The 19649-nt window shown below is 34.2% G+C and overlaps 1 protein-coding gene across 1 annotated transcript in view; it reads right to left on the bottom strand.

The window, feature by feature from the left end:
• PIBF1 (Progesterone-induced-blocking factor 1) overlaps positions 1 to 19264 on the bottom strand; it is a 33944-nt gene extending 14680 nt beyond the window's left edge. Inside the window, exons 1-7 of the mRNA XM_051211674.1 lie at positions 18957 to 19264; positions 16257 to 16619; positions 14229 to 14579; positions 13253 to 13465; positions 11081 to 11395; positions 6117 to 6398; positions 288 to 506 (exon numbers count right to left, since the gene is read on the bottom strand). Of these exons, the coding sequence (XP_051071759.1) occupies positions 288 to 506; positions 6117 to 6398; positions 11081 to 11395; positions 13253 to 13465; positions 14229 to 14579; positions 16257 to 16619; positions 18957 to 19205 (1992 nt within the window). The 5' untranslated portion in view covers positions 19206 to 19264. The remainder of the gene's footprint in view (positions 1 to 287; positions 507 to 6116; positions 6399 to 11080; positions 11396 to 13252; positions 13466 to 14228; positions 14580 to 16256; positions 16620 to 18956) is intronic.
• Between the last annotated feature and the right edge of the window lie 385 nt (positions 19265 to 19649).

Genomic DNA, 19649 nt, shown 5'->3' with positions numbered 1-19649 from the left:
TACTAATTCGTATTCAATTCATATTATTGTACATATTATGTGATGTCTGATTTGTAACTACATTATCTCTCTCCACTCATGTTAACCATATTTATTCTGATTATTTATCTCAGATTTTCATTGAACGTATGAACTTATTGAAGTCAGCACTTCATATTAGTCACCTCAACATTATTTTATTTTGCAGTCCTAAATTCACAAGCTATAATTTTAAACAATGTATTTTGCCCTAAACCCGACCACTTTTTGGATCATTAATTTGGATACATATGTATAAGTAAACTAACCTGTCTCCTTGTTAAAAGACGTTCTAAATCTTCACAAAGTAAATTACGTTCGGATGCTAATTTATCCCTTTCTTCTTTGTACAGTAATGATTTTCTTTCAATATCTGCTAACTGACTGCATAATGAGTGAATTTGATTATCTTTTTGTGATATTGTCTGATATAAACAGTTAGTTGGCTGATTAGTTATAGACTTCCAATTCATACTTTTGTTTAATTCCTGTCAATAATATTATGAATAAAGAAATACTTAAAATGACTTGAAAATTTTATTGAGTTATACAAATATTTGGATTTGATAATTTATTCACTGGTTTAGTACTTATATATATATATATATATATATATATATATATATATATATATATATATATATATCAGTCTTCCAATGCCAATTAACTAAGCTGAATTTTGGTGTAGCCTAGTTAGGCATTGAGTATTGTTCAAATTCAATAAACGGTCAAAAATTAAGAACTAGTTAACAATTAGTCAGTGACTAGGCACGTAATATCGATTTGCAACCTTATCATGTCCTAGATGATCTGTAAAGAAATAGTTATCATATGTGCTACAAAAAGACCATTAGTTCACAACAGAGCTAAAAAAGATACATAATTCTATGGTGAAAAAGTCATAAAATTGTGTTAGGGAAATGAATTAACAGATTGAAATTGAATGTAATATTATTTTTTTGAAAACGTTAGATTTCAACGAAATCCATCTTAACAGAATGTGAAAATACATCCATTTTGGTTAATATAAATAGCTGTAATTGAGTTGAGTTAGCCTTCGGCACTTTTATAACCTAACGATTTATAATTAAAGAACATGTGTACGTTACCAATGTTTGACAATTGATTTCTTCAATCTGTTGCTTGCTTACGATGAAACAACTGAGTGATCAATGTCTGATGAACTTAAGTAATACGAATTAAAATCGATTGTATCCTAGCAGACGTCAAAAGGATTAATAGTAACTGGAAACAACTGGAAGGGATTGTCTAGAACAGAGTTCGATGGAGAATCCCAGCAGGCAGCCTATGCTTCTCCACGAGGGCTAACATGCGTAAGTAAGTAAGCAAGTATTTCGGTAATTTGGTGCAGTGACTTGGAATAAAGCACATTTGTGATAGGTTCTAAGTTGAATATGACTGATGAGACTATTGACAATGAAATGAAAGTAAACAAACACTTTGCTGATATTACTTAATTTCAGCATAAAAATTGGATCACACATATCTTTCACAAGAATGTTTTTTGGAATTCAATACTGATTAGTGCAATAATTTGTATTCATTTAATAATAAATATCTAATGTTTATTTATGAATAAATAAACCAAACAATATTGAATCAGTTCAAGTTACCATATACTTTAAAAAAAGAAAATCAATAATCACAATAACCGAAAGGTTATTATAATGAACAAAACAACCGAGATTAGAAGAGTTAAATTCATTTAATGCTCACTATCATTGAGCTACAATACTTCGAACTGCGCGTATATTCAAATCATGTTTATTGTTAATTTTATTTAGTATATAATTATCCGTATATGAGTGTGTAGTTCTGCTGAATATAAACAAGTTTGGTTTGCTGGTCACTTAACTTGCTTATCGGTATCCGTTCATTTCAGAACTCAATATTAATAGTTAGAATTTTATTGAACGATTGCTTTACATCAGTTCAGACGATCAACCAAGCAACCATATCCTCATAATTCTTCTTTAATATTAGAAAGAATGATGTTAAGTTGTATAAAACGGTTGTTGTATGCTGAACAAATAAGTAATGAGAGAATAAAGGTTTTAAAAAAAGTCAAAACGTAAGTACACCAACTATATGGTAACCAATTTTTAAGTTACGATACTCATATTTACAATTTCTGATTGTGTAACATCTAAAAAATAAATTAACTATAGAAAGATGAGAATATCAGTTTCCTCATTAATTTGCATAAATTATATTGATGATTCATAATGAGAGATTCATGTAAATTGTTTTATTTTTTTCAGATTAAATAGATCAAACAAAATGTAAGAGTTAAAAGTAAATGAAGTATTTTGAAATAATTCATATTTTTTCCGTTGAGACCATGAACTAATTTATGTTAGACCACCATTGAAAACCTGGAAGCACTGGATTGCCGTTTCGTTCTATTATGGGACTCCTCAGCAGTGCGCATCCACGATACCGCCTCGCAGGATTCAAACCCAGGGCATTCAGTTTCGTGCGCAAACGCTTAACTTTTACACTACTAAGCCGATATCCAACGCTGTTAATGTCTAACCTCAACCAATCCACGAAATTGAGCGGCCATCTTCTATTGTACTGAGGTAAATACTTGTCTCTACCCAAAACAGATTAGCTCCACTGGTCACGGCAAATGTATCTTGAATTATCAGCGATCTAAGCATCATATACAATTAACCAATTTGTAGTACACAAAATTACAGAAATAATCCTTCATACTAGACAAATTATTTACAGTTATATTTTGTATATTGGATTTGATAAAAGGGAGACAATTGTATATAATGATCATTAATCGATAGGTCACTTTATTGTTTTGTTTTTTATTCTCAAACTCTTTCTCATAGCCTATTCTAGTTTTATTAAATTATAACAGTTTTGTTTAGTTTTAAACAATTTAAAACATTAACATTGTTATTTAAATAAACAACTAAATGATCAATATTAGCATTATATATTTCATCATGATTCCTATTTTAATTATCACAATGCTTAGCAGTATTACAACTCCGCCTGTAGCGATTTTAGGGCTACTACCGATACTGTACTCGCTTACGAAGAAAATACTCCGCACACTCAGGAAGTTGTTCTGATGCTGTCCAAACAAACAGGAAATGCACTTAAAGGATGACAGTTTCATGGATCCAGAAGCACCAAAGCATCTTTAAAAACAAAGAAGAATGGAGTCACAATGAATGTTATCTAGTGCTACGCACCCACCGACGATAGTAATGAACATGATAAGGACCAGCTTTACGAGAGGCTGAAATTGATTATGAGGAACTAGCCAGGAAACAACCTGATAATCCTGATGGGAGACCTAAACGACAAAGTCGGACTGAACAACACTTGATATGAAAATATCATGAAACGACATGGACTAACTGAGAGAAAGGAACGAGAATGGTGACAGATTTGCAAATCTATGTGCATTCAAAAAATGGTTATGGGTGGCACTATTTCCCACACCGGCAGAAATGTATACACAAAGCTACATGGGTCTCACTGGACCATAATACACATAACCAGATCGATCATATTTGCATCAGTAAAAAATACAGAAAGTCATTTGAAGACGTGAGAACCACGAGAGGAGCTGATATAGCTTCAGGTCACCACCCGGTAGTTGAAAAGATGAGACTAAAAATAAAAAACACTGGACAACTGGAGAAACAGCATTACAAAGGTTCAATATAACCTCCCTTCCAAATACTGACACACCCAACCAATTCAAGATAGTTCTGAACAACAGGTTCTAAGCATTTTAGGTTCTACTGAAAGAAGAAGAAACTAGTATAGAAGACAACTAGGAAGGGATCAAGGAATCACTAACTTCAACGTGCCAGGAGGTTCTGGGTCGCAACAAGCATAGTCAGTAGGAATGGATTTCTATCGAGATAGAAAGAACGAGAAGACAGCAATTAACGGCGATCGAATAAGTGCAGAGAAAGACAAGGCATAAGATGAATACACAGAATCAAACAAGCAAGCGAAAAGGAGCATTAGAAACTACAAGCAGAAGTACGTGGAAGACTTAGGATTGACAGCAATAAAAGCTACAACAGAAGGAAACATCAAACAACTATATGACAGCGGAGAAAATAGGATGGAAATATAGACAACCAGAGATACCGATCAAGGACAAAGAAGATAAGCTTAATAACTGAAATTCAACAACAGCAGAACAGATGGGTAAAAAACTTTGAAGAACTCTTGAATAAGTCCACCATTGAATCCACCGGGCATCGAAGCAACACACAAAGACCTTTCTATAGATATCACTCCACCGACGATCGAAGAAATCAATATCGACATCAGACAATTCAAGCGTGGTAAAGCAACAGGACCTGACAATTTAACAGCCAAAACACTAAAGTTGTTTTATGAACTTCGCCTTATTTATGAAAGGTCATGAAATTTATCATAAAAACAGATTCATTTAACATGTCCGTAACATTTGTTTCATCACAATCTATCAGAAATGAATTCATTTGACAGAATGCAATAGATATTAAAAACAGATAGGTTGGTATCAAATATCAGAAAGGTTTCAAATTCCTAATGTAAGGTACATACGGTGATCAGAAAGGTAAACGATTACCTCTATACATATAAAAAGGTTTTTTTTTCTTTAGTGCTGTTTAATAAAAGAATAGGGAAATTGAGATGAAAAAGATCAAGTTACTCTAATTTAGAATATTCGTTAAGCATATTCTGATGAAAATACATACACACTTACTATAGAGTCATATAAAACAAATATAAACAGACTACAAGAAAGACAAATTGAACCATCTTTACGCACACATATAAACAAACAAAGCAATCTATTTAGAATTAAACGGTGAATAGGAAAATGTTAACAGTTAGTTGTTCCAGTCGGCTTTAATTATAAAACTAATAAATGATGGAATAAACAATAAGAAGCATAATCAAATAATGAGACTTCGTTACAACATAGTAGGCTTAAGGTAAATCAGAAGACCAACAATCATTAGGATTACACAAATGTTTAGAAAATAGGATTTTCGGTATTCAGAGAGATAAGTTGACCTCCAGATCACTGAATTGGAATCTAATAGTCGACGTTTTCAATTTCAATTAGCGATGTTAGGCGACTATTATCTATCGGTATATGTGATAACTGTCTCACTCTAGATATGATTGAACTTAACCAGTCAGGGCTTCTGTTTAACATATCAAGGTGACAATCACCACACACCTTCCTTCGTATTAAGCTAAAGAAGCCCTGAAACTAAAATTGTTGTTTTGTTTCTGAGCAAAATCATAGTCTCTAAACAGATCAACGTCGTATAGAAAAATCATGGAGAAAATTCAACTTCTATTGATGATCAGGTTTATTTATCAATTACGCACACTAATTAGATTATTGGATAACAGGCGATGTTGATTCAGAATCTACTGATCAAGCAATTCATTCTCGTCACTGAATTCAATGATAATTATATCACTTATGGATTATCTACCGTTTATCTTATTTATGCGAGACATTGAAATATTGTTGGATTATTTGTAAAAGTAATTACATTTCCTAAAACATTATTTAAAATATACATAATATTGACTATTTTCTTTCCATAGCTTCGATTAAACGACTTACCACTCTGTAGGTACTTCAATAACCAGGTTAAAGTTCATCAAAAATGAGCATTTCATTAGCAGACTTCCGTTCTTAGCTTATGTATTTATATTCTTTTCTAATGAGTAAAGAAGGGTTTATGAGGATTGCACAGCTTTCATAGTTTGCTATCCGGATTGATCCAAGATAGACAACCGAAAAAAACTCTGGACAGCTGTTTCGTCCTAGTATGGGATGTTATCTCAGTGGTCTATAGGTTAAGTACTCTTCATTAAAAGGAAGGTCTTGGTTCGGAACTCTGCTCTGCTCTTGGATGTGTGCTGCTAAGAAGTCTTATACCAAGACAAAATAGTTTACCAGCAATTCTAGGTTTTCACTGTTTGTCTAGCTAAAATCAACCAGAGATGTAAACCATGAAAAATCCATTTCTTCCAATAAAACAAAAAAAAACAGGCGAGTAAATTTAAAAAATATTTACTTCAGTTTCTTGACACTTTTTGAAAAGTTCGCTTTGAAGATTACTAACTTCCAATTTCAATTTTTGTATAGTTTTGAGTAAATTAACAGTATTTATCTTCGACTTGGAGCATAAATCATTAGAAAATGCTGGGATGTTAGTTAATTTGGGACTATCACAGTGTATGTCTAATAATATTTCATTCATTTCTTTCTCAGTTATTTCACATAAATGCAATCTCTTTTCATAGCTTTCCTCTTTTATTTTCCAAACAGTTTTCTCTTGATTGAATCGGGATTCTAACTATTAAAATATTAGAAAGAAATGGAAAACAATTGACTTGAGCTTTTAACATATAAGGAAACAATGTTATTACTTATAATAATTTTAAGTAGTATGACAAAATTACAGAAAGTTTTATGGCTTTTCGGTGGCCTTTCACAGCCTTTTTAATCCGTTTAGCAGTCATCCACTGAGGGTATGTTGCATGCCCAAATACAGAACACTTATTTTGGTACAGAGTGAAGCACTTACAAGTCAGTTTTACTTTCGGAATCCAGAGGAAACATGTGAAGAAATCCTGGTAAACTGAACATGGTAATTCAAATTGACTAGGTGTGATCAATTATATATATGATTACATGTTTAAATTCAAGTTAGTGACTTGAGGCATTGGATCATTCTGGAAATATCTTTAATAACAAGTCAATTTTAAAAAACCGATCTGTGAAAGGAGATGTCCGTAAAGTCAGATGAAACAATTACAAAAATTCCAAGCTTTTAGTGCTTTTTGTATCTTCCAATTGTTGTTTAGGTCTGCCATTGACCAGTCTCTTGTTGAGATATGTGCATACTGTGCGGACTGCTTCGATGTTGCTTCAAATCACAAGCTTTATAAACAAAGACGGATAGTTTCTAGCAGTGGAATACAAGCTTATGCTTGACTTCTTCATATATTTAAATTAGATAATATAAGAATAACGAGTATTCAGTAATTTTTAGTACAACTCACCAGCCCGACCGTTGTTGCTACCTTGACGTGGTGGTCGGGCTTGCCTATCGTGATGTAGCAACCGAACTATACTAGCTGGAACAACCGTTCCTCAAGGTCCTACCATGTCAGACAGGTCGGTTGAAGAGCGGTAAGACTAAAAGCAACAAACCCAAGGTCCGAAGGCGAAGTCGTACTGCTGACTGTACAGAGGTGTGACAGCAGTAAGGTGTTTCCTTCAGACAACCAGCATGACAGCGATGCTGCCTTCCCACAAGGAGGGGTGGGGTTAGAAAACGTCGACCATAAAAATGCACACCTCACCTTACCTCACGGATTTCAGTCTCCGGCGGTAAGGCCCTTTGAAGAACGGAGCTAACACGTCAAAAACCTCCCACAGAAAGGCCGTGCGCGACCGCCCTCAAGCAGTTGTCTCTTTGGCACTGAGGTCACACTGTCTAGTCACCAAAACCACCTACCTCTAATCCAATTTCCTTTTCAGGTGCCTCCAGAAGAACCCTTCCTCGGTGTGGGCAACCGGGAAGTGATAACCGCCCTCATACCTCTAACAGCACCCAAGACCACTGTATTCATAATCAACCTCCGTCTTCACTTCCTATTATTCCTCCTACATCGACTTTCACCTCTAAACTTTTTTCGGCTTCCTCCTCAAGTGTCACCATAGCCAACAATTCTAGTGCTCAAAACTCTGTCCCAGGTCTACTGAAACCTCGCTCCAAACTACACATTGGAGCCTTCGATGTACGCACCCTATGTCAAATCGGTCAACAGGCTTCCTTGGCTAAGACCCTAGAATCTCGTACCATTGATGTATGCTGTGTCTACGAAACACGCATACAAAACCCTAGCGTAGTCATTCACTTGACCTCACCTCGGAAAAACAGAGAGCCGACGAGATACATTCCCCGTGTATCTGGCGACCCGATGACTAGTTCTCGTGGACTGGCAGGCGTAGGCATAGCATTAAGTACAAGGGCAGAACAAGCACTATTGGAGTGGATCCCCGTCAACAGTCGTTTATGTGCTGTTCGGCTGAACAGCTCCGTAAGAACTCGAAAAGATAGGGACACACGTCGTTGCCTTTTCGTCGTTTCTGCCTACGCTCCCACTGACTGCAGCTCAGATGAAGTGAGAGATGACTTTTACAGAAAGCTTTCTGAACTTATTCAGAAAGCTAACAGTTCAAACATAGTACTCGTAGCAGGTGACTTCAATGCCCAAGTAGGCAGCTTGAACCAAACAGAAAGGCATTTAGGTGGATATTTTAGCATTCCGGCACAGCGAACGGATAATGGTGACCGTCTGCTGCAACTGTGCTCAGACAATCGCTTATTTTTAGCAAACACCAATTTTAAGCATAAGGAGAGACATCGTCTAACATGGCGACCCCCTGCACCAAACCAACGGTGAACTCAAATAGACCATATTAACATCAGTCATCGTTGGAGAGGGTCGGTACAAGATTGTCGCTCATTCTGGAGTACCTGCTTGGACTCGGACCACGCCCTAATACGGGCACGCATCTGCTTGCGCCTCACTGGACGCAAAAAAGCCACAGTAAAAAGACCCATTAGAACCGAACTGAGTAGCGAGGAAACCAAAAGTAGGTTCCAGGAACAACTGAGGTCACGATTAGGTAGTTCTGAAAACGAGGTTGACCCAGTTGTTGCTTGAAAAGCCATACAAGCAGCTGTGGAAACGGCAGTGAAATCTATTAGCGAAATAAACCACAGAGTTACAAAGAACTAGTGGATTTCTTCAAACTCTATCACACTGATGGATTCTCGTAAACTCGTCCCATCAGGTTCCGAACATGATGAAGAGCGACAACAAATCAGATCTAGGTTAAGCAAAAGTCTAAGAAACGACCGTGAGCAGTGGTGGGCAACGAAAGCAAAAGAGATGGAAAAGGCGGCGACTATAGGAAACACAAGACAGCTCTACAGACTAATAAAAGAAACTGGAATTAATAAGTCAAGTGTAAGTGAGATTATATCGGAAAAAGACGATACTCTCATCTGCTCTCAGTCCAGACGTTTAGAACGATGGGCGGAACATTTCAGAGAACAGTTCAACTGGCCTTCAGCTACTCTACAACTACCCTCCATTCCCAGACAGTGTGAATGGAACATTGAAGTAGGTTCCCCAACTCTTGCTGAAGTTCAAAAGCCTATAGTTAATCTGAAACGAGGAAGGGCAGCTGGTCCAGATGGACTGGCTCCAGAGTTCTTTAAGGATGGTGGTCCAATTTTAGCGATTAGGTTGACTAATATTTTAGCTAGGATCTGGGAGTTAGACGTTATCCCACCTAACTGGTCACAAACACTTATCGTCCCAATATATAAGAAAGGGTCAAAATCATCTTGTGACAACCACAGAGGGATTAGTTTAACTAATATAATATCTAAAATACTAGCTTCGATAATTATCAGACGCCTAACTAAGACTCGTGAACTGCAAACACGAGAGACTCAAGCTGGCTTCAGACCTGGTCGTGGCTGCATCGACCACATATTCACCATTCGTCAGATTCTAGAACACAGGCATACTTATCGGCGTCCGACAATGGTGGTCTTTCTCGACTTAAAAGCAGCATTTGACTCGGTAGACCGCGAGATTCTGTGGCAGTGTCTGTCATTGAAAGGCGTACCACAGAAGTACATAAACCTTGTGAAGGCTCTTTACTCGAACACTACTAGTCGAGTCAGAGCTTATGGCGAACTGTCATCTACTTTTGCAACCTCAAGTGGTGTCCGTAAAGGCTGTCCACTTTCCCCATTTTTGTTTAACTTCATCATAGATCTACTGATGGAAATAACTTTCTCGTCGACTGAATTCTCGGGTATTGATCTCCATCCAGGAGGTCCACTTATCGACTTAGAATACGCAGATGACATAGTCCTGTTTGGTGAAGACGCTGACAAAATGCAGAGTCTTTTGGTAGCACTGAGCAACAATGCCAGAATGTTTGGAATGCGCTTCTCTCCCTCTAAATGCAAGTTGTTGCTTCAGGACTGGTCTGTGTCAACACCTGAACTAAGGATAGGGAGTGAAGTAGTCGAACGCGTTGACAACTTCACTTACCTTGGAAGTCTGGGTTGGTGTCTGACGACATTTTCTGTACGGTTCTCGTTTGGCTTTTGCCAACTTACGTCACCTATGGCGAAGGTGAGATATCCGTCTATCAATAAAAGGACGAGTATACTGCGCGGCAGTCCGTTCTGTTCTACTTGACGGCTGAGAAACATGGCCATTAAGAGTAGAAGATACTCGTAAGCTACTAGTATTTGACCACAGATGCCTTAGAAATATTGCTGGCGTCTGCTGGGATCACCAGGTAAGTAATAGTGAGGTTAGACACAGGGTATTAGGGAATGATGGTAAATCAGTTGATGAGGTTATGAATCTTCATCGACTGAGATGGTTGGGCCACGTGTTACGTATGCCTGAACACCGACTACCACGACGTGCAATGCTATCCAGTATTGGAGATGGTTGGAAGAAAGTTAGGGGCGGCCAAACCAAAACGTGGCATCAGTGCTAGAAGTCACTAACTTCTAGTCTGAGCCATGTTGGTAGATGCAGACTACTTGGTTGGGGTCCGCGTGACTGTCGTAACCAATGGTTGGAGACTCTTGATGACATGGCTCAGAATCGATCACAATGGCGTCGGTGTATACACTCCCTGTCTTCCCTTAAACTAAGAGATTAAAATCCCTTCATATCTTTCTTTCTACGAACCAATTCTTTCTTCTTGTACTATATCTCTATAGGCAATCTTTCTCTTATATATTACCACCTTTGACCTAACCACTGCTGTGAATCCGAAGTTCATCTTGTTGTGCTGATGCGGTATGGCAACCTGGACCGATGCACATATGTGCCTGGTCCTACGTTGTAGCTGACTGACTGACTGACCTAATAATTAAATATCAAACTGCCTGAAACACTAAGACAATAAATTGTAACTCACTTCATAGTATAGTTTTTTACTAACATCTAATTGAGTATTAAGTTTTTCAACTTCTAAAGATGCATCTTTTCTAGCAGCTTGTTCAACTTCTAAATTGATCATTGCTGTTTTAATTTGTTCACGCAATTGATTATCATATTCATTATTCAAATACTTATTAGAACTTTTCATTTCGTCAATCTTTTCTTTATATTGATTTAACAAACATTCTGTTTCTTTTAATTGTGATTTTAAATTTGTATATGCAGATATGGCGTTTTCTTTTTGTTCTCGAAGAAAGTTAATCTCTTTGTTATGTATTTCTTGATCAATAGACTATAAAGTGAAAACAGCTATGATAGATTTTTTAAATATAGACTATGCATTCAAGCAAATGAATACATTGATTCAGTGTACCAAAGGTTATTTCCATTTCTGCAAGTCACTTGCTATCAGGTTGTATAGGCTTCAACGCAAATAGGAATGAGAAAAAAATATGTCAGTCCAAAGAATAAATCTACCTCAACAACCATGAAAGAACAGGAGCCATACTATTTAAATTGTTTAATGATTGATTTTAGCCACATTGCAAATCTTGGTCGGTAAAAGATAACTTTATCGAATAAGCCACGACCGCATCAAACCTTTTCCTCTATGATAATGCAACTCTAATTGTCAAAACATTTTGAACTAGATGATGTCGTGGTAAATGCTCTAGCCGATTAATTTAATTTTAATTATTGTAATTTCATTGACTGACTTGTTTTGTTTGCCACGGATTCTGTAAATAACTTCAATAGTGCTAGTCTTGTAATTTGAAAAAGAAGGGAAAAAGGTAGATCAGCTTGTGTTTATAGACTTATGAATATTTCTAATTTTATTGATTTCCTTGGTTTTACCGTTCTTAATGGTTGGTTTCCTCGGTCACATTGATACATTCTTAGGATAACAAATTATTTTTAATTGAGATCATGAACCGTTATAGGATTACATTACTCGATCTTTCTCCAACTTACTCACTTATGAAAGCTGCGTTGTTAAGACTCACAACTAAATACCGGCGGCCTGCCTGAATATCTGGGCTACCTGTTCCTCCCATCTAGATATTTCATCAAGTTATCTATTTTGTTGTTTGTTTTAGCACATCACTATGTCTATTGTGCGATCAGTCTATTCAGGCGCGTTTATGAAAAGTTTACAACCTTTCGCTATACGGGATACAAAAAGGTACAACCAGCGACATCATGGTGGCTGGCAATATGCATTGAAACGAATGAACAGTAATCAAATGTGGATTACCGAACTCCTAACATCTAACTGGTCATCATTCAAAATTTATCGTCTCAATCGATCAAGGTATAAGAAAAGGAAACTTGTTGAAATACTTTATGCTGAGAACTCTATGTTGTACCAAAAATATAATGTTGAATAATGCTTCTAATAATAAAAAAAATAATTAAAAAATTGCTGTGTAGTTTTTCCATTATTTACGCTTATTATAGGAAAAGTCTCTGGATTTCATACTAGGAAGAAACAATTGTTCAGTGTTCTCTGGTTGTCAGTGTTGCTAATAATCTCTATCATCTATTATGTAACCGTTTATTTATAACTGTTTGACCTTTTTACTACAGATGTTGTAAAATGTTCTTCCATATATGATGTAGATTTGTAATTTTTCTAGTCTCCTAAATTAATTTGTGTCTCAGTTATACTGTGATTATAACGAATTCTAAATATACATCTTTTCATGTAATTATTTCCAACCCCCTTTTTGTAATTTTTACTTTTAAATACTACAGTTTGTAAGCAGCTAACGAAAACCTAAAAAAATAGAATAAGTTCATGTTATTCTGCCTAAGCGTTCAATTGTTGTTCTAATTAAAATGATAAGGGGAACCATATGTATGAAATCTCTACAAGCACTCATTCTAAATAATATAATCCTAACCTGAGGTAGGCTACACTGGAACAAAATAATCAAGATAATTCCCAGAGTAGTAGAAGTAGCGACAACATCAGTATTAGTAGGACTAGTAGAGAAGATTAGGTATGGAGCGAAAAGGAAACAGGTGGAAACTTCGGGACTCAAAATCTAAAAGAAGACAAAGAATAAATCTATCTCTACTGTTGAGAATAATAATTTACAGTAATACTACTACAGTTTTTATATTCAAATTAATAATTTGCACATACTTTTAATCGTTCAAATTCACTTTGAATTAATTTGCTTAATTCACCAGTTTGATTTTTAATAGTTGCATTCAAATCTAATGGTAATTGAGTTTGATTAGAGAAATAATTAGTTTTATTCATTTGATTTGAATTATTTTCTAATTCAATAATTAATTTTTGTTGCGAAGCAATTTTTTCTTCAGCTGTTGATAATTGAATACGAAGATTTGATAGCTAATAATCAGAAAGTAAATATTAATTGTAATTTATTAGTTGGAATAAAATTCTTGATAAAAGTACATCGTATCTTTGTCAATGTTTATCTTTTCTTATATAGTTTTGTGTTCTCAGTGATTGATGGTACAAATGTAAAGCATTTAATATCATTCAAAACAATATCATCTATGTCATGTTATTGTTCAGGACAACAATGAAAGCTTTAAAGAACGTAATATCACTAAAACTCTTTATCCGAATGACAAATTTTTGTTTTAATATATGTTAGATGTTTCCATAAGGAAAAACAAAAGAGCAAAGCGTAAGCAAGGTGAGTTTGTCATCATGAAAAAAGCTAATTCGATCACAAAACTATTTGCATGGGTGATTACTTTGGAATATTTAACATTGAATTTATTACATTATTATCTTGTTTCACAAGGTCTAATAACCAACGGTACCGGATTCGAGTCCCGAGGAGAACATCGAATCTGGGATGCAGGTACATATAGCTGACGAGTCGCAAATGGAAAGGAATGCGCGTCTTGGATTCCACAGTTAGACACCATCCATCTCAGCTTATATTGATATTATTCTTAACATATTATCTTCGTCAAGTAGCAATGCTCTTGGGAGTTGAAGATTTTTGATGATTCAATCGTTCACTGATTACCAAGTTAGAAAAAGCACTTAACTCATTATTGTGTACATATAAAAATCATTGTGAAATAGTAGAATACCAACAATTTAAAAAAATCATTATTTATAATATTAGAAATACCTGTTTCAAAAAATATTCTTTATCTATTTTCATTAAATGCAGTTGTTTTCGGATAACTTGTAATTCAACAGAATCTTCATTATTATTAACACGAGATTTGTCATCATCAATAATGTTTCTATTAACTTTAGAGCTGATTTCCTCAACACGATCATAATCAATTTTATCAAAGTTATAATCATTTGTAATATGAGATTGTGATTGATTTGATTGTTTTACAGGTTGATTACATTTCATCAATTGTACAGTTGATAATGATGAATTAAGCGATGTTGTATCAACAAATTGTACATGTTTACGATTAGTTTCAATGTTACAATTTTTATTATTGATATTGTTACGATTAAAAGTCTGTATAAAATAAACAGAGAAATTAGAAAATAAGCAGACAGTGTTTTGTTCACACAACTTTGATAAATAGATATGCAGTTTTATTTGTGATTAATACATATAGTATTATGATTAGCACCTAACTACTGGTTATTTATCTGTTTCTATGGCTTCAAGGTAGTGATAGAACTAACCAGCAGTTCGAATTGAAAAGAGTGGTGTGAGGTCCAAATTAGTGTTTGGAAATAGGTTACCTTAACCACTCAGCCATATACAGTATAAACTGAGTATTCAGTTTGCATAATCTTTTACGAAGTCTAGTTTTACATTGCCATACTCTTGAGATTTAATTTCAATGCGTAATAAACTAATAGATGAACCAGTGAAAAACAACCAGATTTGTCCGCATCTAATGAAACATCGGTTATGTGTGGGGTTTTATTCAAACAAACTATATCTGATGTCACGGAAAGTGATTTAAAGTAAACGATTTATCATTCATTAAATCGACAAAGAAGCCAAAGATAAGATACATACCATGACGATACTCACTCTTATTAAAAAAATAAGTTAGAATACAATGGAATTTAGACTTTATTCAACTAATATAATAATTCGATGATAATCCAATCTGTCTGAAAAATAATAACTATCCGATCAAACTGGTTTATTCTTCAGGAATTTCGATGATTTAATATCTCAGACTAAAATGAATGTTAAAATTCAAATGATTATTCAGTTTTTTCCCTTAGACGTTTGTTAGTTAAATATACTTTAGTTGGAAATAACCCGTAGCATCTACGTCTGATCTTTGATAAGAATTAGGGTAACCAACTCCTAATTCTTCAAATAGAAGGCAATATACAGTCAATGTTAATAGGTTCCTATAAATTTTCAACTAACATCTTTTGAAGTCGGAACTTTCTAATTTTATCATTACCAAACTTCAGTAAATAATCTAGTTAGTTGAATGAATTTATTCAATTCATTTTGCGTTCTCTGGATTCATTTCCTGATCCCCCAACTATGTCTGTATTTCACTATACTGACTAGTCTTAGTAGTTTGTGTCATGATCAATGATTTTTTGAAACTTGTTATGTACGATATTTCCTAACTATAATCGACTAATAATATCTAACATTCACACTTTATACAATATTTGGATCCATTTTCTTAATTTCAATGGCGTTTTCTCCTCTATTTCCATATAGGATCTCTGTTATGTGTATTGTGCATTGAAACTATTTGTTTTGAACGACTTGGTTATTTTGAACATGTATAACATGATATTTCGTTAAGTTTTAATAACTGTTCAACAAAACTGTATTTTTCCATCTTATTTATGGCATATATTCTGATTTGATAGTTATCAAATTATTTTAAAAATGGAGTTCTTTTCCTATGGTGTCTTTGACGGCGTCATTGATTTCTGGCCGCCATATTATTTAAAGTCTGTAAACTTTGCATCATAATTACTCTCTTTCAGATAAATCTCATATTTAAATTTCGAGATCTTAAACATCATTCGATCGTTGAATTGAAATCTTTAAAGAAGATTCCATGAAAATTACTGTTTATTATAAATTATTACATTTTTTCCATAAGTAAATCTCTTTGGCATGAACGATATAAGAGAGGAAAGTAGAAAATTGAATTATACTAGAGAATACTTTTTTGACAAAAATTGATTTACTAACTTGGGAGAGAAAACTAAAAAACCTATGTAGCCATACTTTCACTAATTCTAAAGTTGATAAATTATTCACAGCTTTATTATTTAATACATCAAATTCTTTTGAAGTTAACAATGAATAATTACTGATATTTATTTGATTCATATCAATGTTTTCCAATTTGTCAGGTAATTTTGTAAGTAGAATTTCACGTATTGATTTCAGTTGACCATGTAATTCTTCATTCTCATTTATTAAACGTCGTTTACATGCTATTGTTTCAGCTAGATCAGCTTTTAATTCACTAGATTCAGTTGCAGCTTCTAAAAGTGTATCATAACGAGCAGTGGCCAAATTTAATCTGATAGACAATGTTTTAATTTGTTCCTTAATGAGAACATAAAATAATGGAAAATTAAATATACATCTTAGTAATGCTATTCATTATAGAGACAGTAAAAATTTTATTGTCACTTTGAAAATCAAAGTTGTCATTATAATACGTAACTATTAAATATTTTAATTTATAATTACAATTCAATGGGCATGAAAGTAAGTAAGTAAATCGCTTAAGAATTCATGAAATTTTCATATACTTTGCTTCTGTAAGAAGTGAGAATGAGGTCATCTTGCCCAATGTAAAAAAATTAACAAACAAATATAAAAGATAAATTAATAAGTAATAACCAGCTTAACCGTAGATTACAGATATTTTTTACTATTGTAAATCATGCACCAACATGGCCAAATGTATTTATAGATAATAATTGCGAGTGAAACCAAGATTACTTCTGTCAACAAATTCAATCGGCAACTGTTAGCATTTTAGATATTCAACAATCAAAATAACTACATAAGATTGAAATCTCACTCAATTGTCTTGCATCGTTTTCTACTATATTGTTTATTTATTCTCTTATAACTAACACCTATCCGTTTGGTCAATTAAAAATTTTTGTGTATTAACTACTGAGACATTTAGTGAACTTTATATCTCAGTAAAGCAAATTACATCGGTTAGTCGAACTCATATATTAGTTACAGATGGCGAGAGACAAATATGAGTAATCTCTGATTCCTGACCTGTTCTTTAAATTAAATCAATAATAACTAAGGTTGAATAACTAATTTAAACCACAAGTAACCTAAGAAAATGGTATAATAGCTATGTATGCTGTAAACACAATGTTAGCGTAAACAATAAAACTAATTAAAATTTTAAAACAGTGAGTAATTGAGCTTGAGATAACACAAAACGCCGCTTCCAAAGTAAGGTTATGATATCCTTCGCTGTCTCTGCATTCACTAATTATAAATAAGGTTTCCAACCATCGAGTATAAGTGAGGCCTGTGAAAGCTGTTATGAAAGCCTCTGGTCCATCATACGAATAAGACCAACAATTAAAACGGTGGGTTGATGGAATTCTCTCTACTCACTAATCTGAGTATTTTACTTAAACCACAACCTTATATACGAAAAACGGAGATCTCAATCAATGGAGTCCCATTTAATAAAGCTTAAAGTTCTAAGTATATGCGTGGCTTAAACAGTTACTGATAAATTTTTACCACCTTAGCAATTATCTAATAAGCTGAAAACAAAATCAAAGATCATCAATCTCATTTTACTTCCAAAATAATTATGATGCAGATTTTTGGTAAAATTAGTCTCGTTTGAATTTAAACAGACTAAGAAACCAAGGGTCTATAAAATTAGTTGTCTTTATGAAAAATTCCTCACTGCTTGAAACAACTACATGGTGGTGTAGAGAAACAGGACGAAACACATTACTTCATCAGCAACACACAGTACATTTACAAAGCAATGCGGAAGTGGATCATCTTTTTAAGAGGTAAAAAGATCTTCGCTCAATAAAGGAAACAAATGAGTGCTAGTTTAACACATTCTCAATTTTGTATGGGTCAAAAATATGGTACTAAGACAATTCCTTACAGACTCCTGGAAAGAGAAGTGTTTGAAATCTGAAAATTATAAGCTAACACTATACACATTTTACCAAACACCAAATGGAGTAGTGGCTTAACGATAAGAGCTATGATTTCTCATCAGCAAACCAAAGCCTAAAAATGCCCTTTGCTCATTTTGACCTGTGTATCTAAGTATTATCCGTAACCCTCCCATAGACTGAACTTCCTAAGATCGGATAGATAAGCTTATATTATGTACACAAAATCACGTTACATCTCTTAAGGCAGGTTCTGTAGACAAAATGGTGCTAAGTGCAAAACAATATGCTAACTGTGCCTTCTGCTAATCTTTTTGGAAGACTATACATACACACAATGTCGCTAAAACGAACTGAAGCATACCACTATTGTTACCTTCAAAATAAGAACTCCGAAAATGAGTGAATGTGCTTGTTATAGTTAACTGATGCAACTTTTTTAGGGTCTACAACTAAATGGCTTCAATAAAACATCGGTGAAGAAAGCTAAATAAAAAAACCAAGTTACGTGAATTTATAGGGAAAGATCAATAACAATGACATATACATAACCTCAAGGCTTATCTGCGTTTTGAAAGTTTTGAACATTTAATTTACAAGTTTTTAGCCATATTCTATTTTTTACAGTAACAAAAAGCAATCGCGACCAAAAAGAATCGTTATACTTTAAGCAATTGGACGAGTATGACAACTCATCTTGACACAGTTTCAGTTCAAAGAAGCTAATAAGCTGAATTTTTCCGTGAAAAAAACTAACCAAGAGCTCGTCCTCCCTCGCTTTTGAGAGATTTTTGGTATTTTGTAATGCTGTTGAGTCATTCAGAAAGCGTGTTTGCAACATTCGCATTTCATGTTTTAATTTTCCTTTAGAGATAGTTTCAGTCGTTAAATCCTCCCCTGTGTCAGAAATGTCTTCATTCAAAATTGAGTCCAAAATTTGTGCTTGAAAATGACTTGAGTTGTCTGCATTTATGTCTGAAAAATCCTTATTTTCGGGAGAGATCATATTTGTTGTGTAGTTCAAAAAGACGCCACTCAAACAATCAAGCCAATATTACACTTGACCGAATAAAACCAACGCTTATAATATTTTACTGGAAAAGTTACTGGATTATAAAATGTCATTGAAGCAATCAACGACTGCTTTAGACTGCCCTTTTTAATTTCTCTGGGGTTTTTTTTGGTGATATAGATCCTGGAGGCATGTTGTGCTTTGTGTAAATGAACGATTGAGTGTGTATTTAAGAATCTTGGGCACTTTAAACTCGTATTAAAACGTCCTGTTAAGCCTGAAAAGATCGCAAATATTATAAAGTTGGCTCATATTCTCAGATATTATCAGCAAAGTAAAACCCACAGTCACATAACTGCTTGCTCGGGAAATTCATACTTGCAGTTAGATGTATTTACTGCAACTGACCGATTTGGAAGATAAGAAATAGCATGTCAT

This window comes from Schistosoma haematobium, chromosome ZW (genome assembly GCF_000699445.3).
Source record: "Schistosoma haematobium chromosome ZW, whole genome shotgun sequence".
In the NCBI taxonomy this organism is placed as follows: domain Eukaryota; kingdom Metazoa; phylum Platyhelminthes; class Trematoda; order Strigeidida; family Schistosomatidae; genus Schistosoma; species Schistosoma haematobium.
This window is presented reverse-complemented; position numbering and strand designations above follow the sequence as displayed.